The 19,902-nt window shown below is 53.1% G+C and overlaps 11 protein-coding genes and 1 non-coding gene across 12 annotated transcripts; 5 read left to right on the top strand and 7 right to left on the bottom strand.

Moving 5' to 3' along the window:
• Window positions 1–232: 232 nt before the first annotated feature.
• QC761_0037410 (uncharacterized protein) lies at window positions 233–766 on the top strand (the record flags this gene model as incomplete). The annotated part of the gene is made up of 1 exon (XM_062872330.1): window positions 233–766. The coding sequence occupies one exon, from the start codon at window positions 233–235 to the stop codon at window positions 764–766; it is 534 nt and encodes a 177-aa protein (XP_062734889.1).
• A 473-nt stretch (window positions 767–1,239) lies between these two features.
• Window positions 1,240–4,797, bottom strand: QC761_205740 (uncharacterized protein; the record flags this gene model as incomplete). Its single annotated transcript, XM_062876303.1, has 4 exons — window positions 3,944–4,797; window positions 3,258–3,831; window positions 2,910–3,203; window positions 1,240–2,848 (listed from the first exon to the last, which is right to left on the bottom strand). The coding sequence occupies exons 1-4, from the start codon at window positions 3,957–3,959 to the stop codon at window positions 1,240–1,242; spliced, it is 2,493 nt and encodes an 830-aa protein (XP_062734888.1). The 5' UTR covers window positions 3,960–4,797.
• Window positions 4,798–4,823: 26 nt separating this feature from the next.
• QC761_0037390 lies at window positions 4,824–4,897 on the bottom strand. Its single transcript has one exon. It is a non-coding gene; the product is annotated as a tRNA-Val (tRNA).
• A 139-nt stretch (window positions 4,898–5,036) lies between these two features.
• On the top strand, window positions 5,037–6,484 carry YOP1 (ER membrane protein DP1/Yop1). Its single transcript, XM_062876302.1, has 5 exons — window positions 5,037–5,561; window positions 5,650–5,865; window positions 5,922–5,947; window positions 6,016–6,111; window positions 6,168–6,484. Exons 1-5 carry the CDS (start codon window positions 5,508–5,510, stop codon window positions 6,280–6,282), a joined length of 507 nt encoding a protein of 168 aa, XP_062734887.1. The 5' UTR covers window positions 5,037–5,507; the 3' UTR covers window positions 6,283–6,484.
• Window positions 6,485–7,307: 823 nt separating this feature from the next.
• On the top strand, window positions 7,308–9,307 carry QC761_205720 (uncharacterized protein; the record flags this gene model as incomplete). Its single annotated transcript, XM_062876301.1, has 2 exons — window positions 7,308–8,559; window positions 8,622–9,307. The coding sequence occupies 2 exons, from the start codon at window positions 7,308–7,310 to the stop codon at window positions 9,305–9,307; spliced, it is 1,938 nt and encodes a 645-aa protein (XP_062734886.1).
• A 313-nt stretch (window positions 9,308–9,620) lies between these two features.
• QC761_205713 (uncharacterized protein) lies at window positions 9,621–10,132 on the bottom strand. The gene is made up of 2 exons (XM_062876300.1): window positions 9,847–10,132; window positions 9,621–9,770 (listed from the first exon to the last, which is right to left on the bottom strand). Exons 1-2 carry the CDS (start codon window positions 10,085–10,087, stop codon window positions 9,703–9,705), a joined length of 309 nt encoding a protein of 102 aa, XP_062734885.1. The 5' UTR covers window positions 10,088–10,132; the 3' UTR covers window positions 9,621–9,702.
• A 153-nt stretch (window positions 10,133–10,285) lies between these two features.
• QC761_205710 (uncharacterized protein) lies at window positions 10,286–11,569 on the top strand. The gene is made up of 3 exons (XM_062876299.1): window positions 10,286–10,620; window positions 10,690–10,828; window positions 10,900–11,569. The coding sequence occupies exons 1-3, from the start codon at window positions 10,618–10,620 to the stop codon at window positions 10,965–10,967; spliced, it is 210 nt and encodes a 69-aa protein (XP_062734884.1). The 5' UTR covers window positions 10,286–10,617; the 3' UTR covers window positions 10,968–11,569.
• Window positions 11,570–11,814: 245 nt separating this feature from the next.
• Window positions 11,815–12,751, bottom strand: QC761_205705 (uncharacterized protein; the record flags this gene model as incomplete). The annotated part of the gene is given in 4 exon segments (XM_062876298.1): window positions 11,815–11,850; window positions 11,932–12,176; window positions 12,269–12,364; window positions 12,382–12,751. 4 exon segments carry the CDS (start codon window positions 12,749–12,751, stop codon window positions 11,815–11,817), a joined length of 747 nt encoding a protein of 248 aa, XP_062734883.1.
• Window positions 12,752–13,277: 526 nt separating this feature from the next.
• Window positions 13,278–14,267, bottom strand: QC761_205700 (uncharacterized protein; the record flags this gene model as incomplete). The annotated part of the gene is given in 3 exon segments (XM_062876297.1): window positions 13,278–13,786; window positions 13,841–14,071; window positions 14,084–14,267. 3 exon segments carry the CDS (start codon window positions 14,265–14,267, stop codon window positions 13,278–13,280), a joined length of 924 nt encoding a protein of 307 aa, XP_062734882.1.
• A 255-nt stretch (window positions 14,268–14,522) lies between these two features.
• Window positions 14,523–16,246, top strand: QC761_205690 (uncharacterized protein). Its single transcript, XM_062876296.1, has 3 exons — window positions 14,523–14,930; window positions 14,984–15,137; window positions 15,188–16,246. The coding sequence occupies exons 1-3, from the start codon at window positions 14,772–14,774 to the stop codon at window positions 15,877–15,879; spliced, it is 1,005 nt and encodes a 334-aa protein (XP_062734881.1). The 5' UTR covers window positions 14,523–14,771; the 3' UTR covers window positions 15,880–16,246.
• Window positions 16,247–16,431: 185 nt separating this feature from the next.
• Window positions 16,432–18,474, bottom strand: QC761_205680 (uncharacterized protein; the record flags this gene model as incomplete). Its single annotated transcript, XM_062876295.1, has 1 exon — window positions 16,432–18,474. One exon carries the CDS (start codon window positions 18,472–18,474, stop codon window positions 16,432–16,434), a length of 2,043 nt encoding a protein of 680 aa, XP_062734880.1.
• A 54-nt stretch (window positions 18,475–18,528) lies between these two features.
• On the bottom strand, window positions 18,529–19,665 carry QC761_205675 (uncharacterized protein; the record flags this gene model as incomplete). The annotated part of the gene is made up of 2 exons (XM_062876294.1): window positions 18,529–19,257; window positions 19,315–19,665. 2 exons carry the CDS (start codon window positions 19,663–19,665, stop codon window positions 18,529–18,531), a joined length of 1,080 nt encoding a protein of 359 aa, XP_062734879.1.
• Window positions 19,666–19,902: the final 237 nt, after the last annotated feature.

Raw genomic sequence — 19,902 nt, 5'->3', positions numbered from 1 at the left:
TCCAAGACTGGTTCAAACGCATAAATGCAGCAATGTGTGTAGCCTGGATATTGGGAAGTGTTCCTGGGCATGTCAGTGTGTCGGGTAGTCGGCATGGTGGGATCGAGATGGTAATGGTATAAGTGTCTGCCACTTGGACATGATTCAACAATGGCAATCAATTTCCTCATCCTGGATACCTAAAAGAAAGAAACACATCTTCTTTTATATGTTTGTTAAAGTGATGTCAACCATGAAACTATCATCACCAGCCCTGATTCTCGCAACCACCCTCCTCCTGACAACATCAGCCCTCCCAACCCCAACACCACACCGCTACACCCACTCGAATGAACTCGTTCCCCCTCCCCCTCCCCTTCCCCCATTGGCCACCCCTCAAACAATAGAAGATCAGATCTTCAAAACAATGACCACGCCTCACATCCCTACACAGGAAGAAGGGCTGGGAGGACGGAAAGGTACACCACCACCACCACCAAACAAATCCATCGACACAGTCCCCCCTTCACTAAGGGACACACCCCTCAACACTCCCCCTGAACCTCCGGCAGACCCAAACGCTGACAGCAATGGCGCCTTCAACCCAAAAGACATCTGGGGCGAAGGCGAAGAGAACCCCTACGACTGGCCCCGGCGCGAGCCCGAGTTTGGTTCCCTGCGGCGGTATCCCCGACCAGAGCCAAACTCATCAAACAGAATTGGGAAAAGGGGCAGAGGAAAACATCCCAGGAGGAGGAGGGATGGGAAGCACTGGGTGGTTTGGTGACATCCCGACAAACGCAAACACAAACACCTATAACAAAACACGAGCAGCAGTCAAGCAAATGATTGGAGGAAGGATAAACAGGATATCTTTGCACTCATCAGACCACAGAATATACAAATATCCATTCATTTCCCATCCACCCTCCCCCTTCTCACAACCGCAACTTGTTCCGTCATTTGTATATGTAAACCACCCGGAAATCCATCCTCCCATCATTTTTAGATTCCCAGCAGCAACGACAGGTAAACCCTCCTACCCCTCCCTCCCGTATGCAAAACCAACCAAACCCTCCCAAGCCCACGTAACCACCAGAAACATTAAACAACAAGCAAGTACCACTCCAACAAGTAAAACACCACCACCCCATCTCAAGAAAAAAAAACAAAGAAAAAAAGAAAAATTGACACACATTAACCCCCAAATCCATACGCTAAACCCCATATCATAGTTCATAACACACATAACCAGCACAATCACTGGTACAAAAAACAAACCCTCCGCAAACTCCCCTTTATCGTACTGCTACCCCTTCCCCTGCTACAAATCCAACCCCCCCTCCCCAAATAAATCCCCCCTCCCCCAACCGGACTCCCAAACTTCTCCCCCGGCAAGTCCTCATCCGGCGTCCTAATCCCAATCCCACTATCATCCGGATTCTGCTGCCCTCCCTGGCCCCCTCCTCCTGTCCCGGGACCACTAGGAAAAACAGCCCTATCCGGCTGCCCCCCACCCAACAACCCATCATGCTCCCCCCCACCATTCCTCCCCCCCAAATGATGAAAATCATCACTTCCACTGCTATACCTCGACCCTCCTCCTCCAATATTCTGCTGTTGTCCCCGTTTAGCCACACTCAGCGTCCCACGCCCATCCCCAACCAAACCAACCCCCAACCCCCCCGACCCCCTCTGCTGCATAAACCCCCCTTGCTCAGCCATAAACTCCACCATCTCATCCAGCCAGCATTTCGTCACCCACCAGCTCCCGAAGCTCTTCCCCTGCCCAATCGTCAAATCCCTCATCAGCGCCGTCCCCAACCGCTGCGCACACCAAACAACATCCGTCGCCGACGCATACGGAAACCTCGCCGGCAAAGACCTCAGGAAGTTAACCCACCGATCCAACACATTAGAAGCGCTCGTGTCATCCTGAACAGCTTCCTGCGACTGCCTCGATTGCGGAGGCACATCCCCGTGAACCGTCAGACACTCAATATCCCAGGGGACATTCACCGGATCCAGCAGGTGCCTCATCTCCGTCAGCAACACATTCACCACGTCGTCCATGCCCCGCGACGGTATGCTCTCGGAAATCTTGCGAACGTTAATCATCGAGATGAACTCCGCGTACATCAGGTCTCGGTTTGCCGGGTTCGACAGCATGTTTGCCGCCGCGTGGGCCGTGAGGTTGACTCGCAAGGCTCGGTCGAGAAGGCCGGCAAAGAGGGCGGCGGGCGCCTCCTTGGCTCGTAATACATGGGCCGGTTGGCCGTGGAACGACTCTCTAATGTGACGAACAAGCCTCTCGGATATGCTCCTCAGCGTGTCGAGGACGGGCTTGGGAACCACTTGTAGCGTGAGGCCTGAGACTATTCGCATCATGCGCTGGTACAAGATAAAGTCGCATTCCTCGATCCATGGCGCGATGGCCGGGTGTGAAAAAAGCTTCTGGACGGGCATGGTGAGGGTGCCCTGAAACGAAGTAAAAAGATGGAAAAACGTCTTTTCCTTGCAGTAGCGGATACATTCGACAAGAGATGTGCAGTGTGATCGATACAGGGCCGTGAGAGACTTGGCGGCGTCCGCATCGGTGCCGCTTGGTAAAAATGGTTCGATCCTAGGAAGTATGAGCGGATCTGATTGTTTAAAGGCCTCGCCCGTGTCGGTGGAGAATTTGAGCCGTTTCGCCGTCTTGTCCATCGTCCGTTGCAGTTGGTCGAAGCTGGACACCTGCGGTTGGTTGTAGAGACTGTGCTGGAACTCGCGAGACCGAGGAGCCTTGAGTCCTGGTTGACTTCCGAGATCTGGCGTGGGAAACGCTGTTCGTTCTGATCTCGTCGACACGTCGTTGTTGGGCAGCGTGCTGTGGATTTGGTTAGGTGGACGGCCGCCTTGTGAAAGTGAAAGGGGGGGTGAAAACTGACTTGAAGTTTTGCGTGAAAGACATATTGTCACCTAGAGGTACCGTTTGTTGTGTGTTATTAGCCTCTGGCTCGGGAAGCTCTTCTTTGAGGCTAAAGCCAACATAGTGATATTTTGACTCTCCGCGCACCCCCAATCGCCTTGTCTTCAGCCCAGGAAAGAGAACTCTGACCAGCTTCCCAAAGCTGGCAGGGTTCAAGACCGTGATCCTCTCTGTGGCACAACGCGACGCGTAGTTGGCATACACGCGCCCCCTTGGTACCGAGCCCTTCCCCTTGGAGCACACCGAGTTGATCCTACCGCTGTCAGTCGTCGAGTATCATCAATGCTAAAGCCCAGTGCGTGCATACCAAAGCATCGCGAACACCTGTCTTGTCCGCTCCGAGTTTGGGCCCCTCTCGTTTCCATGCAGCTCCAGGGCGACGTCCTGCAAGGTGCGGTGCTTGCTGGCATTGAACAGCTGCCTCATCTCCATCTCGTTGTTTGCGCTCGACCTCGACCCTGGTTTGGCAGGTGGCTGCAAGCCGCTGAACGAGTCCCCGTCGTCGTTCCCGTCACGGTCCAACATCTGGCTGTCGTCGAAGCTGGTGTTGCCGGCAAAGGAGTCGGCAGAGATGGACTGGCGGCTCATGCTGTGGCTGTGGTGGAAGGCGACGCTCTGCATCGAGGCGTTGAGTGGTGGCTCGTTGGCGTAGTCACGGCCGGTCTGGAGCTGTGACGCCAGCAGCAGGTCCTCGGGGGTCAGCTGTGGCAGGCCGTGGGTGTGCTGGTGGTCGCTGGCCGGCATCCACTGCGAGGAACCGTAGACATCTTGACTGTCGGAAAAAGAATGCTCGATATTGGGCTGTGTTGTGTGACTATGCATGGATGCTGTTGAGCCTCGCGACCGTGGCCGCTTTCTCGCCTTGGCAAGCGACAGAGGATCTGGATATAGAAGAAGGGATTTAATTTGCGAGTCCCAGAACAGAACGAATTTTGACTTTGACGATTGAACAAAATAGAATAAACAAATACAAATAATAAATGGGTCCCTTACCGTGGGTCGAGTCCATTGCCACCGCTTTCGTCGACAGGCAATGCTTTGCTTTGCTTTGGTCTGTCGGCTAGCTAGCTCAAAACACCAAGATGGACACCCTGCCTGGTTGCGACAATGGAGATATGATGGACGCAAAGGCGACCTGGATACGCGATACTCGATCTATTCGATATGGAGGTTGTCTGTTCGGCGCGGTGCAGGTGCAGGTGGAGCGGAACGTGCAGCGCGGTAAGCGGCGTTGGTGCTCAGCAAGTCTTGCGCATTTTCCACGGGATGAGGAGAGAAAGAAATCAACAAACACAGGCGCTGCTCGGGGCAATGCGCTCCAGCCTCCTTGTGGTCATCCTCCCCGCACGTACCACCACCCATCATCCACCCCCCACATTGCTGGCTGACGCTGTGCCATTGGCTCGCTTCACGACGTCGACAGAAACAACAACGTCTTTGAGATGAAAACAATGGCAGACAGACATGCTGCTGATATCATGAGTTGTATACCGTCTCGTAGTGTATCTCTTCTGATCTGTGATATCTGTCATCGGTGGCCTGAACAGTGTTTCTCAATCTCTATCGGGTAGCTGTGCACATCAAGAAGCGAGCAAGTATGCAGCTGTATACTTCAGAAGACCAATGCCTGGAATTTTAGACTTGGTAGACACGGTTCGCGTTGAGCTGATAATAACCTCGATTAGGCACATATTGTCTCTTTCCATACACCAGTCAATCACTGTCACCTGCTGTCTGTGTCAACGGGCCGTGTGTGCAGACGCGCATCACAGCGTGGTCATGGGAAAGGTCAGATCCAAATGTCTGAGCAAGATAAAAAGATAAGATCTGAACTGGAAATGACTGAACCAAAATGTCAAAAAAGATATCAGATTGATTTCGTCCAGGCTCGAACTGGAGACCTTCAGTGTGTTAGACTGACGTGATAACCAACTACACCACGAAACCAGAGAATTGGATGTCTGCAGCGGTGGAGATAGCCTATACGACTGTAATTTTGATGGAAGAGAGCACGTGACTACCCCTCCTTCGGACTCGAGTTTGAAAACAAGAGAAGAGAGCTGCCAAGTGCACACGTATCAGTCGTCATTGCTCACCTTGCATCCACCCTCCCACCGTCGTTCGGCTCCATTCTGATAACAAACCGGCTCCTCTCACCTCCTGAGCTCCCAACCTCCCGACACACAGTTACAGAAAAACACACTTTTGCTCTTGCAACATAGCCCATCACTAGCACCTCACTCAACTTTTTTTCGCAACAAAAGTACCAGGTAAGCCCCTCATTCTTCCTCCCTGCCCTCCCCGGCCTTGTCAAGATCCAAAAGGGTATTTTTAGGCGTGCGACGAGCTCGTGGCCCAGCCAGAGCTTCCCCGCCGAAATTGCCGGGCCCTCTCCTGTTCTTACTCTCCTGAAGCACCTCCCCACTCGGGCAGTGCCCAACCTCAGACCTGCGAGTCTGGCCCCTTAAAATTTCGAGCGTCCTTCTTCCGAATATCTTCTGACAATCCACACCGGCTAGCAGCATCTTCAACGATCGCATTATACCAACTCGCAACAATGTCTTCCCCCCAGGATAAGGCCCAGGTCTACGTTGGCCAGCTCGACAAGGAGGTGCGTTTCCGTCTTTGCCCGAATCCGAATCCCCTCCCACTGTTGTTGCCTTGCGCCTCGTGCTTGTACTCACACCACCGTCTCGCAGCTCTCCAAGTACCCCGTTCTCATCAACCTCGAGAAGCAAACCGGTGTCCCCAAGGCCTACGCCGTCCTTGGCTCCGTCGCCCTCTACTTCTTCCTCATCCTCCTCAACCTCGGCGGTCAGCTCCTGACCAACATCGCCGGCTTTGTCATCCCCGGCTACTACTCCCTTGGCGCCTTGTTCTCTGCCAACAAGCACGATGATACCCAATGGTTGACCGTAAGTGTCTATGGTGTGCTGAAAGTTTTGGTATCAATGACTGACATCTTGTGCAGTACTGGGTTGTCTTCTCTTTCTTCACGTAAGGCCTTTCGTTTGATGCCCAAGAAGTCGGGCTCCGAAGAACACATTGATACTAACCAATTCCAGCGTCCTGGAGAGCTTCATCAGCGTCGTCTACTGGGTTCCTTTCTATTATACCTTCAAGTTCATCTTCCTTCTCTGGCTCTCTCTCCCTTCCTTCAAGTAAGCTGCTGCCTCCCCTTGCTTCCGCATCTACCCAAAACTAACCAAAACATCAGGGGTGCCGAGATCATCTTCCGCTCCTTCCTCGCCCCTACCCTCTCCCGCCACTTCCAGACCTCTGGCTCCACCGCCAGCGGCCTCCGCGCGAAGGCCGATCTCCACACCGAGTAAATGGGTCTTATCGGTTGCTGGACCTCTCCTGTGAAAGTGCAAAGCAGATATCTACTTGGCTTTGCGTGGGGGTCTAGCTAGCTTTGAGGAGATAAGTGAAACAACAAAAAGCATTCAGATGCCCGTTTCCTTCTTGACGTTGGACATGATTTACCACGCAGGCCATGCGGATCGGCGGCAAGGTTGGAAACTCCAAACGACATGGTAGACACATGCATGGTGGCTTGGGATGGGAGGGTATCTTCTAGGGTTCAAGGGAGGGGTTAGGTACACTGGTGCTCACGGATTCAACCTTTATGTGGGATTTTCCTTTCGGGATTGGTCAATTTTTCCGGAATAGATTCGTGCGCGCTGTTTGGATTCTACTGTGTATGTACGCTGAATAGGAGGGGGGATGGAACAGGGAGGAGTGATGAGAAGAGAGAGGAGCTACACTACGGCCGCCTTTTCTTCTTTTTTTTTTTTTAAAAAAAAAAAGAAAAGAAAAGAGGGGGGAATTTATTGGAGTGTATCGTGTATGGCATCATCCTTTGGATAGATCGACATGGTGAGCATGGACCTTTTTAGGTTCAGTATTTCATGTGAAAGGATACGTAATTCTGTGTGATCGCCCCCTGTCCCAATTCCCATCGGGTTCTTGGCAGCCCGTTCCTTGGCGCCACTGCAAGGGCCCGGGCTGCCGAGGCGGCAACCATCAATCAACCCTTTGGACGCGGCTGCTGATGCTCCAGATTGTCTATCTGCACTTACACCACCACAGACACATCCGAACCCTTTTTTCCACGACGAACGACCCCACGATTGACGAAAAGTACGAGCGATTTCTTCTCCCCCACAAACACGCCGCGCATTTTCGAATCTATACGGTCCCTTTTGCAGAGTAGTAGCATGTTACGATAAACCGGGCGGCCTCCCTCGGTCACCTACCTACAGGGGTCTGTCTACTCTGCTCTGGGTGCGCATTTGAAGATCAACCACCACGCCGGAGACGGGGAATATTTTCACAACAACAGCCCAAACAAACAATGAACTTTTGCCAATCATCGAGGGGATACTTTTGCTGCGCGATGCACCTGAGCCCGTTGCAGTCACGGTTGGCAGCTTCGGTTGCTGCGTCTTGCTTGTTGGTTTTGTTGTATTTGAGCCTCTTTTCGCCGCACTTTGCCGTTGCCGAGCTCGACCGGCCGCCGCGGCTGTTACCGATTGTATTTGATGACGACCTCGATTTTACGCCCAACCTCCCGGCGGGCGGGCCGATGTATGAGCCGGATTTCATAGGGTTCGACAGGAGCATCATTGGACGGGCAGCGGACGGGTTGTTGAAGCTGGAGAACACGGACCCTACGCCTATGGACTTGGAGGAGGGGAGCACGACGAGGTTTTGGTTTCCTTTGGCGGTTCTTGCTGGGCGGGAAGGGGGGGGGGTGTTGGAGTTGAGAGGTGAGGGTGAAGGTGAACAAGAAGAGGAGGGGCTGTTGGGGGAGAGGCAGGCTTCCAGCAGGACGATCTACATCTCGGTCAACACTTGCAAACAACCGACTGCTATCGAACCGGACAAGACGAAAGAGATGGAACCGCCGCAGTTGACGCTTTTTGTGTCGAAATCGGCCGAGTATCAGGCTCCCGGACCGTTGGCGGACATGTCGACTCAGCATATGTTGCCGTTTGTGGAGGGGGCTGTCAATTTCAACTTCACGGCCACGGAGGATGTTTACATTGCGGTTCACGCGCCGAACGTGTCGGATGTTTTTGAGGGGAAATACAACTTTGAGATTGCTGTCTCGGGGGAGGGGTATTACTTTGTGTATAACGATCAGGATGACGCGGATCTCATCTGGGTGGATAGTGACTCCCAGGGGGCCCTGCTGATCACGCACAACTTGACGACGGAGAGGGATCCGGAGGTGCAGGAGAAGATTATGAGCATGGAGCCGTATCCGTATGTGCTCTTTGCACATAATAAGACGGATAGGGGGTTGGATGGATTGAAGCGTTCGTGGTGTGGGCTGAAGCTGAATGCGATGATTGCGGGGGTGAAGGGGGGGAGGGAGGAGGGGAAGGTGAGGAGTAGTATGACGAGACGGGGGATGGGGGGGTTGCCGAAGCAGCAGTTTTTCTTTAATGGGTTGTGGGCCGATACGAACTATACGGCTTTTTTGGCGAGGGAGAGGAGGGGGGTGGGTTTGGGTTTGGGGAAGAGGCAGGAAGGGGGGGAGGACAAGGGGGGGGGCGGTGGGGTGGAGGTGTTCAAGCCGGTTGATTTTACGACCAAGTCGGGTGGGTTTGTTTGTTTGGTCTTTTTGTTGAAGTGGTGAGGCTAACATAAGAGATTATGATAGATCACGGCAACTGCGCCCTCATCACCGACCTCAAATTCTGCAACGAGGTAGCTTACTCCGTCCCTTCCAACCCGTCGTTTGGCAACTCGACCCAGCTCGCCAGATTCTACGACGACCACGCGGCCAAGCTCTACGTCAACTTTAACCTCACCCTCCAGCAGATCCAGTGCGAAGCTGGGCCCACACAGCGGTACTCCCTCGTCAGGACCTGCGACGACTGCGCCAATGCCTACAAGAACTGGCTCTGCTCCGTCACCATCCCTCGCTGCGAAGACTTTGGCAACAGCGCCCCTTATCTGCAAGCCAGGGCGATATCCCAGCCGTTCCCGGACGGGGAGATGCTGAGCAAGGAGGAGTTGGGGAGCATGCCGAACATTACACGGTTCAATTCGAGTCGGAACACGAGGATAGACGAGGAGATTAAGCCGGGACCGTATAAGGAGTTGCTGCCGTGTGAGGACTTGTGTTATGATTTGGTGAGGAGCTGTCCGGCGAGTATGGGGTTTGGGTGTCCCCAGCCTGGGGGGCTGGGGTTTGAGGGGAATTATGGGCAGAGGAGGGAGAATGGGGAGTTGGTTTGTAATTTCCAGGGGAGTGCGCATATTCCTTCTGGGGAGGGTAAGGTGCTTGTACGTTGGGGGGTGTTGGCTGCGGTGGTGGGGATGGGGGTGGCTTGGGGGTTTTGATGGGTTATGGGTTATGAGGTTTTTTACTTTTTTCTTCTTTTTTTCTTCTTTTTTTTTCTTTTTCTTTTCTTTTTTTTTTTTAGTTTATTTATTTATTTTTTCTTAGCAATGGCGTTATTAGGGAACATGGATGAGGGTTTTGGGCAGGTAAACGAGCGATTGTTTTTTGGCTTTTTCTTTTTGTCTAGTACATCATCTGTAAGGACCGGTGCGTGGATACCATGTTATTGTGGTATTGTAGAGGGATGGCGTTTGGTGGTTGTTTGAATGGAACGGAGGTGGTTATTGTGAGCATATACAGAGAGATGTAGATCGCCGAGGTTTTTGGGCTTCATTACTAAACAAGGTGCTACAAGTAAAGGGTTTGGTTGTGTATATTCTACAGATTTCATGCCTCATTTCTCCTCTCTCCTCTTCTCATCCTGCAGTTTCTTGACCTGGGCTTCCAGCCTGGTGATCTCGGCTGTTGGATTTGCTCAGTCTTCATGTTAGTTGTCAGTTATTTCTCTTGATGGTTTTTTGGGTGAAGTGTACAATACCTTTTTTTTGCTCCTTGATGTCATCCACCTCTAGCTTTGACCAACCCCAGTAGGCCAGCTGGTATACAAATACTGCGAGGAGGGCTGTCTTGGCGACTGGTCTGGTCCAGGCTTTGTAGAAGACTCCTGTCTGGGAGGTGGGTTTTTGAGAGGAGGAGGAGTATTGTCTGAGTTGTGAGAGGGTGAATATTGAGCGTCTGAAGACTGGGACGCGGGGGAGGGTTGTTCTGAGGGGTGACATCTTGTTTGTTGTTGGCCTGCTCCTGCGATATAATGGTAAGAGGTGTGAGAAGCACTCGCTTCACATGAAGTTATCACTGGTGCTGATGGATCAGCACCAGTGATTGGCCCCACCCCTGCCCTGCCAGCCCCGCTGAGGTCCCACAGGGGCGGTCCATGCTCCTCCCGCGTGGCGTGTGGATAGCGCGCTGGCTGCTTGCTGCTGTGCTCAACGACAGATGGCCTGAACTTCGCGACCCTTGAACGGGTGGTCTCCGTATGAGATATGTGCTGGGGTGTGTGCAATCTGGCCAGTCTTTAACCATTCTGTCTCTTTCGTATTCATATCCCCCATTCCCACCTCCTTCCCTTTTTACGAACCCCCCTAACGACTTGATACCCACCCGCCGATAAGTCAATTCAGTTTCCTTGCTGGGTTTATTCCGCCACGAACCACAACTTCGACCATACCTACACCACAGAAGGATAGCTGTCCTCGTTCTCGAGCTTCACCACCACCACCACAGCAAATAACACACCACATCTCCTACAATGGTACGCCCTCTACCACCACCACGAACCACATCAATTACCATGCGGTAACTAACACCACCTGCTAAACAGGCCCAAACACCCACCCAAAGGCGAGCCAACCAAAAGTTCGCCAAGGAGAACGAGGCGCGCATGGGCAAGAACATCGAGCAGATCAAGAAGAAGGTCCCCAAGGAGCAGCTCAAGTCGCCAATCAGCCCCGTGTGGTTGGGTACGTCCTCTCTCCTCCCCCAACACCATATATCCCAGCAATTGCTGACAATAAACCCCCCAAAAAAACAGGCGTCCTAGGCTTCATCATCTTTGGCGGTCTCGTCTTTGAGGCGCTGAGCCGTATCTTTGGCCGGTAAATAGCCCACCAACTACTACCAGAAAACGTCAATTTGTACACCGAACCGGGAAATTTGAGAGGAGCGGTGGAGAGGAAATATACACCCCCCCCCGAGCTTTTGAAAGCCATGCTGCCAGAGGGGGCATACACACCAAAAACACCGGGTCGCGGAGGTGGGATGGGACACCCATCAAGGAAGGGTAGCGGGCGCTGGCTGGGGGTTGCCAAACCATTTTGTTTGCGCATCTTGTTGTACCATGTCTTTATTTTTTGTGTGTTTATTTTGTTTTGTCATATTGGCCAAGAAGAAAAAAGCCATTGATTTGCCTTTTGGAGTTCTTGTTCTTCTCTGTATACATATATCATATACCGTGCTGGTGTTCCGGCGCCGAAATGGACCCAAGTTTGCAGCATTGTATCTACAGCTAATCCCCGGACTTTTCATTCCCTGCGGTCATCATTCTCCCTCCTCTCTCTGTGCTCCCTCCGACTCCCATAATCTCTCCGGCTCTCATAATCCCTAACCTTGTGTTCCCTCCTCCCCTCAAACTCCCTCCTGCCCGCATACACCCTACTCTCCCTCAACGCCTTCCGGTAATCATGCTCCTTATCCTCCACCACCTCTTCCACCTTTCTCCCACCCCAAAACCCCCTTTGCCCTTCATACCCCATCTGGAAATGCCTCTGTTCCTTCCGGTTCCTGTACCCGTTCTTCTTGTTCTTGTTGATCTCCAGCCCAAACCTCGCCCAGTTGGCCCACCCAACCACCCCCCACAACACCACCCTCCCCGTCATCATCTTGTTGTCCCAAAAGTACAAGCCCAAATCCCTCACCCTCACCCAGTAGTACAACTGCTGGTGAGTCGTCACAGCCCACTCCCACTTCGCACGCACTTCAAACGCTAACAAGGCAAGCACCGGCAGCCAACAGACCAAGAACAATACGAGCACAAGAACCAGCACTAGTCACGCGCCCAGGCCACGTTTTTGCCCCCCAGTCTCGAATTTCTGGCGGATGCCGGCGCTGAACTGCTGTTCGAGTTCTGCCGAGACGTGGTTGATGTCCAGACGGGGACGGGCAGACCCGGGAGTGGTGGTGGTGGGCTTTTTGCCCCCGCCGAGCAGACGCATGAACTTGGACTGGCGCGATTCTCCGCCAGAGAGGGCATCAACGCGCCAGTTGTCGGCTGCAGGGGCGGTTTCGGTAGTGGTGGGGGGTTTCTCCTCCCTTTCCCTCTTCTCCTTCTTCTCCTTCTTAGGTTTCTCCTCCCCCTCCTCTTCTGTCTCCCCACCCTTGGCTTTCTTCCTCTCTCTCCTCACCCTCCTCCGTCTCTCCTTCTCCTCCTCCTCCTCCCTCTCCCTCCTCTTCCGCCTCGACTCCTTGCTCTTGATCGTCTCCCCCCCATCCGACCCCTCCTCATCCTCCTCCTCCTCCTCCTCCTCCTCCTCCTCCTCCTCCTCCTTCCTCTTCTTGACCCTCTTCACCTCATCATCATCATCCCTCTTGTTTTTCTTCTTCTTGGGCCTCTCGTCCTCCGCGGTGAGAAGGTTGTCAGTCACCTCTTCGGTAGCAGTTACATCCTCGCCCTCCGCCTCCGCAGCAGCAGCCTTGCGCTTCTTCTCCTTCTTCTCCTTTTTACGCTTCTTGTGTTGTTCGCCTTCATAAACCGACTCGGCTACATCCTCCAGTCTGGAGGAAGACGACTTCTTAGACGATCTCTTCTCCCGCTTCTCGCTCTTGATGGAGGGGGCGGGGGCGCTGAGGACGGATTCCGCGCGGTCTTTTTTGGAGGAGGAGCCCATTTTGAAATGAGGGAGAGGATTGCGAAATCGGGGTGAGAGTGTATTGATGGTGAAGAGAAAAGGTGAGAAATGGGTGAGAGGGGGTGTGAGGTGAGAAGGTCAAGTGGGTGGCTGGTGAGAGGAGGTGGTGCAAGCAACGCCATCAAGGTGCTCCGCTTATTTGGGCTTTAATGCATGAAAAAAAAATTGGAGACTAGCGTATCATAACCCTAACCCTTAGGCATCATGCAAGGGTGAGTAAGAAGCGGTCAAGATCATAACAACAACAACAACAACAACAACAACAACAACAACAGCAACAACAGCAGGGTAACAGCGATAATGATAATTTTCTACAGAAAATCCAACCATACGTGTACATATGGGATAATGGCTCGCGCGAAGCTGGCATTACATCGTGTCGGGGACCCTCGTCAAAATGTCTTGTCAGCGCTGCTCTCTCTTCACAAACGGGATCAATTCCAACGACACAGATTGTAAATTGGTACTTCCCACTTGTGCCCTCCCAGTCGCCCTACAGTCGCCTTTAACGAGGGGGACTCAGTGGCCTGTTGAAACCACCAACCCGGTTCATGTACTGGCGATACTCCGTCTTCTTCTCCTTCTTGACCGCTCCCACATTGTTTCCAGTAACCTTCTTTCCCTTCGTCGTGCCAAACCCGCCAAAGCCCATCATAGCAGCCATGTCGTCCAGCCCGTCGTCCTCGACGACAACATCGTCTTCCTCGTCCTCATCCATAGGGTCGGCATCGAACCGCCCTCTTGACTGGTGGTACTCGTCGTGTTCCTCGCTACGGCCTCGAGAGTATGTCCCCTCATGATCGTCCCGTGGCTTAACCTTGAAAGAAACAGGTGCTGCGACAGGGGTCGATGCGTTGGTGCTGGTTGGTTTGGAGCGGGTGGGGAGTGTTTCCGTGGGTTTGTTGCCACCAAATTCGCGGTCGAAGCCTCTATCGGGACTTTCTGAGCGACGGGGGGAGCCGACTGGTGGGGGGCGGCGCTGGGGAGGTTGAAGTTCTTTGGTGAGTGGTTTCTCTGAGAGTTTGTTAGCAATGTGGCAGCGAGAATGGGAAGCAGAAGGTGACTTACCGCTGCCCCAAGTCTCAGCATTACCTGGGGTGTTATTTCCTCGATCCTTCTCCCTGTCTCCTCTCGGCTCATCCCGTTGACGATACCCTTTGCCCCTGTCATCTCGCCTGTTGTCGCCTCGGGGAGAACGTGATCGCCTGCGGTCATTTCTGTCTCTTGATCCAGAGCGGTATCTTCTGCTATCTCTGTCTCTATCTCTGTCTCTGTCTCTGTCTCTGTCTCTGTCTCTATCTCTATCCCTATCCCTCCCGTAATGATCGCGCGATGACCGATCGTGGTGGTGATGTCTGCTCTTATCGTCGTCGCGGTCTCTGCGCCTGTCTTGGTCGCGACGGCGATCTCTGTCTCTGTCTCTGTCTCTGTCTCTGTTATCATAGTGTGATCTATCGCCTCCGCGACGGGAGCTGCCGTGGTTTCTGTCCGCCATCTTCGTTTAGTGGGTTTGTTGATTTGCGATGCGATTTCAACGGGAGTGACGTCGGCAGGCAGTTTGGAAATTTCCAGACCGCGCTGCTGGAAACGATGTGGGAGCGGGCACCACGTGGATTGTTCAGTAGGCCAGACCCCCCTGTATTTGTAGCGTCACTGGCAGATGGTCCGAGCGTCTCGAGATCTTGTCAATTTGGCGGGGTTGAGCTTGATATCGGGGAGCATTTTGGAGGTTGTAGGAACTGTAGCCAGATGTGGAATATGGATACTTTAACGAGTTGCCCTGAGTTGAAATAGCTGAAAATATAGGGTTGAATCTCCTTTGACTTTCATAGTAGCCCACCGTTGGACCTAGTTTACCACCCATTGTGAGCTCTGATTTCTGCCCCCACTTTAACTCACCTTCACTTTCAACTCTCATCGTCAGTCAGTCATACACACCTACCTTCACAAGTCCACAGAAAACCTTTCTGTCTCGCAGCTTGATATATCAAAAGCCATCATGCCGCCCTCAGCAGCCTCCCATCACCGCTCGCACTCGCTCCTCCTACTCCAAAAGCTTCTGAATCTTCGCGACAAAGCCTCACCACTCACACTCATTCTTGACAACCTCGAACAGCCAGCTCACCCAGTCCTCAATGAGTTCATGACCCGAGCCAAGGTGTGTCTCCTTTGACCCCCTTATTCCACCTTCATCACTAACCTCTTGTTCAGATCTCTAAAGCGAAAATAATCTTCATCGCCCTCTCTACCCTCAAGAAGCCACCCCTCGCCGACGTCTTCATCCGCGGCCGTCACAAATCTCTTCAACAACTCGCCTCCGAAATAATCCCCCACGTCACACCCTCCCCCTCCTCCCCAAACCAGAGTATGTCTTCCCTCCCATACCCCTTCATATCTCACTAACCCCCTCGTTAGAAAACATCTTACTCTTCGACACAATCCACCCCCTCCTCTCGACCCCCTCCCACCTCCCCTCCTTCCTCCAATCCATCATCCCCCCCCTAACCACCTCTTGTCTACTAGTCTACCACACCGACATCCCCCTTCTCCCCCAATCCACCCCGTACACCCCAACCCCTCTATCAGTCTTAACCCACCTCTCCACCTCGATCCTCACCCTCACCCCCCTCTCCCACGTCCTAGCCACCAAAGCCGCAGAGAATAAATCCCTCCCCGCCCCCGTCTTCGGCCTCCACTCATCCCGCGAAGGCGTCCTCCTCTCCCTCCGCCCCCCATCCTCCCCCCAAGGGGTGGTGATAACGATGGAACTCCGCCGCAAATCAGGCCGCGTCGTCCAAGAGAAGTTCGTCCTCTTCCCGTCACCCCCAACAACAGCCGCTCAACACCGACAACAAACAAAGGGTGTCGGCGGAGTGATCCTCCTGTCTGACCACCCCGCTTTTTCCACAGCAACAACGGAAGAGGAGGGGGAAGGAATCCAAGCTACCTTCAACCTCGGCCTCACCGAAAAACAACGCTGCGACCGCGAAGGCGTTGTTCTCCCCTACTTTGACGCCCAGACCGAGGTGGGTGGGGGGGAGGGGGGCAGGATATTGTATGACATGGGGAGGGAGGACGATTTTGATGAGGAGGAGGATGAGATTTAGTTTGGTGGTTTCTATACCCCCTTTCAGCCATCTCAATACGCCCAAGAGCATTCTTGTCACCACGCCTTACAAGACAACCACACCACCCTCGCCGCAAAATACTTGGCACAGCAAAAAGAAAGCTGACCTGTACCATACTATAAACCATACCTCAATAGTAGTGGAACCCTTTCAAATATCTCCAAAGCCCTATCGACAAGCCATGGTTCACAATATAATATGGGTTAACCTCCTTCCCATGTTAATTATTTTGTGGCAAGGGTGACAATCCAGCCCGTTTCAACAATGGTTTAGTTTCTTCGAATCAGAGTATATATGTAGCATGAGACATATCATCTGCACCAAAAAAAAAATAAAAAGGCAGTCGCATCATCAAATTTTCGTTATTGTTCTACTTCTCGCCCAAAAAAGCTTCCTATCGCTGCCCAATAAGGGGTATCTCTTGGCAAAACAACTCCCCGACACCAAAAAAAAAAGAAAAAAAAAAAAAAAACACAATTCCCAACTCGCTCTGCTCAGAACATCCTTCCCCCTCTCCAGCGCTCAACACCATTACTGCACAGACGAACCCTCACCACCTGTGCTCTCACCCTCATCCAAATCCCCTTCAACACTACCAATCTCATCCCTTGGACCCATGATACTCAGCCTGGACATAGGCTCATCACCTGAACTCTCATCCCCGTCCAAATCCATTTCAGCACTACCAAGTTCACCCTCTTCCTCATCTCGTCCAGCCATCTCATTCAGATTCTCATATACAGTCTCCGAAACACCCGGCGGGGCCGGCAGCAGCTCAGCCCGGGGCGAAACACGAGTAAGCGGACTCACAAGACCCGGCAACAAAGTGCCACACCCATAAGACCTTCTAAACGGTCGAAGTTCACCCCCGGGCGAAAAGCGGGCATTGGAAGGTGGAACGGCGAAAATGGACTGCGATTCGCGGTGGACAACAACCAGTGATGGTCCCGGCGAGGCTACCTGAAAGATTCTTCCCCCCGGGGAATTGATCGCGCAAATTGGGCCACCGGGAGGAAAAAATAACAATGGGTACATGTCTCGTTCGTCGGGAAGCGGGCTGTCGGGGAGATATCGGTTAGTGTCAGAAGAGTCCAAGTCACCCTCAGGCGGAGGACTTCCAGAACGCGAACCCTCAGCGTCAGGGCGAGGGGGCACCGCGGGAGCGGGCGACAGCGGAGAAGGCGTCACGCGACGGGGCCGGGGAGGGTCCGGTGGAAGTTCGTTACCGGTTATACCATCGAAGACCGAGTATCCCCCCCTCGCAGGTGTGTTGAATGTCGGCGAAGCTGCCAGGTTGAGGCTTGGTGAAGTCGACGAGGACGTTTCGGAAAATGAGGCTATGGTCTGCAAAAGGGGTGAAGGCGCATAATCCTGCGTAATAACCCACTCCGATACCCGTCTCATTACGTCACGTGGCGACCTTCTGTCAGGTATCAACAGTAGGTTGCGAGGGAACAGAGAATTCAGACTGTCGTGCTCTTCTGGGTCAGACTGCTCTACGGACTGCTCTACAGACTGCTCTACAGACTGCTCTACTGGGCCAGGCTGATATGTTGCGGGCTGATATGTTGCGGGCTGGTGTGTTACCGACCATTGCATCGTGGCCCCGTTACTCAAGTTCAGCCAACTCGCCTCCATCGGATCCCATCTGGATTGTACCAATCGAGGGTCACCCAAATCCGTTGAAGATCCACGTCCACGGTACGTGGCGAGCATTTGGTAATCTCTTTGGTTGGGTCTGCGGGCTCTTCGACCGTCCCGCGTTTGGCGAGGCCTGGGCGTTTCTCCTCCGGCCAAAGAAGAAGATGATGGTTGGGATCCTCCTTGAGGCCTGGGACGAGGGGTTTGTCCATGGGCCAAAGGTGTCAAAAATGGTGGGGATGATTCTCGAGTTCTAGATCGAGGCGAAAAGCCAAGTCTGGGTGATTGTCCACCGGCCGAGGATGAAGATAATGGTCGGAATCTTTTTCGACTCCTAGATGCAGGCTGAAAGCCGGAAGAGCCAGGCCTGGGGGCTTCTTCATCCGGTGTATCTTCAAGACCGGTCTGTCCGCTGGCCTGATCGTTGTCATCCTTCTTTTCCTCATCCTTCCCTTCCTCATCCTTCTCTTCCTCATCATCTTTTTCCACATCCTCCTCATCTTCATTGCCCTTCTTCTTGTCACCTGGCCCATCTCCATCGCCCTTCTTGCCATCATCATTCTTGTCACCGTCGCTGTTCCCGCCATGACCCCCTCCGCAACCATCATCTCTGCCATTGTCATCACGCCCTTTATCCTTTCCCTCGTCACGAGATTTCTGAACATCAGCAGGCCCCGACTTGGAAGACTCTCCTGCTGCATCACGAGCAGCTTCAGAATCTTCAGGGTCGCCTTGAAATTCCTCAGTCTTCCCAACAAATCTCGTCTCTGAAATGCGATATAAAGACCAGCCTCCGGAACCACCTTTCCTTTTTCCACGCCCTGAATGAGTCTGGGACCGTGTGATCCTCTTGTCTGACGTGGGATTCTCGTCCACCGCTTTCCCCTTGGCCTTCGGTTCCTGCGGCCTCTTCTCAACTGACCCCGCATTCATCTCGTCTCGTGTGCGCTTCACGGCGCGAGGCGGGTTTCGCTTCGGCCCCTTATTCTAGTCAGTGGCCTTGGGCGAAGGAGCTTTGCCAGTGGCATCTTGTGTTTTGTTGTCACCAGCCAGCGCCAGTTCGTCATCAGCCTTCTTGCTGGCCTCAGCCTCGGTCTCCTTGCTAGACTCCGTATCTGCTTTCTTGTTTGAGTCTGCGTCCGGCTGCTTGCTGGTCTCGGTGTCCGTCTTCTTGCTGGAATCTGTGTCCGTCTTCATGCTGGAATCTGTGTCCGTCTCCTTGCTAGACTCTGTGTCTGCTTTCTTGTTCGACTCTGCGTCCGGCTTCTTGCTGGTCTCGGTGTCGGCCTCGTTGCTAAACTCTGCGTCCATCTTCTTGCTGGCCTCGGTGTCCGTCTTCTTGCTGGTCTCCCTTTCCGTCTTCTTGCTGGATTCAGTTCCCAATTTGTTGCCCGTTCCCTTGTCGGCCCTCTTGGGCTTCTCAGAAGCATCCTCCATGAAGTTATCCATGAACGCATTGAAAAGATGCTTCTTGAAATCGCCGCGCACATCTTTGTAGTGGGCTTTCCATGCCTTGGTAAGCCAATTCTCAGTTAGATGGCCGTCCCGGATGCTGTTGTAGTATTGCGAGCAGTCGTCGCGAAAGTTGTTGTCGTTTGTCAGAGATGCAACATCGGGTTTCCCGTCAAGCTGGTATCCGTTGGGCAATTTGGCCAAGATGGTCTCGCGATCGGCCTCGCCCAAACGGTTCCATGATCCAGGAGCCAACAACAAATCCTTTGGCAAAATAGGGTCAGCCTCAGCGCGGAATTCGTGGTGTCAAGGTATACGTACGCGAAGGGCATTTCCGTTGCGCAGCTGCAAGAGACCTGAATTCTTTCCCCAAACTTGCGGGTGTTGGAATTTACGGGCTCTCTTAAGCCCCGCCCTGGACTGAGCAGTAGTCTTGGCCTTCTTAGACCTTGAAACCAGAGGCTCGTCACAGCTTCTACGCTTATTGGAGCCTCTTGTGGCTCGAGAGTAGTCAGCGTAACCGCCGTCGTCATCATCCTCTTGAGAATCCGGGATTTCGCGATCGAAGTCTCGATAAGGCGTGTTTTCAGGACCCTTGGGCGCGGCCCCGGGGCTTTGGACATCAGGACTCTTCGACAGAGCCCTTAGCGCACCAGAGCTAGAGTCACCCATCGTTGCTGATAGCTCCAAATAAATACTGGAATGATGGTTTAGGTTTCTCTGGCGGCTTTTGGTCGCCGGATCCGGTCGTGACTGGGATCAAAAGTAATTAAAAAAAGATTGGAGGATGGTGGGTGGTCCACGATGCGATGTTTGTTACATAACAAGCGAGTAAGAGACTGATGGATACTCGGTACTGTATGTGCTGCTGTAATATGACCTGGGCTGGCAACATTGTCTGGTGTTTGT

This window comes from Podospora bellae-mahoneyi, chromosome 2, assembly GCF_035222275.1.
Source record: "Podospora bellae-mahoneyi strain CBS 112042 chromosome 2, whole genome shotgun sequence".
Taxonomy (NCBI): domain Eukaryota; kingdom Fungi; phylum Ascomycota; class Sordariomycetes; order Sordariales; family Podosporaceae; genus Podospora; species Podospora bellae-mahoneyi.
The sequence above is the reverse complement of the archived record's forward strand: the minus strand, read 5'-3'. Positions and strand labels throughout refer to the sequence as shown.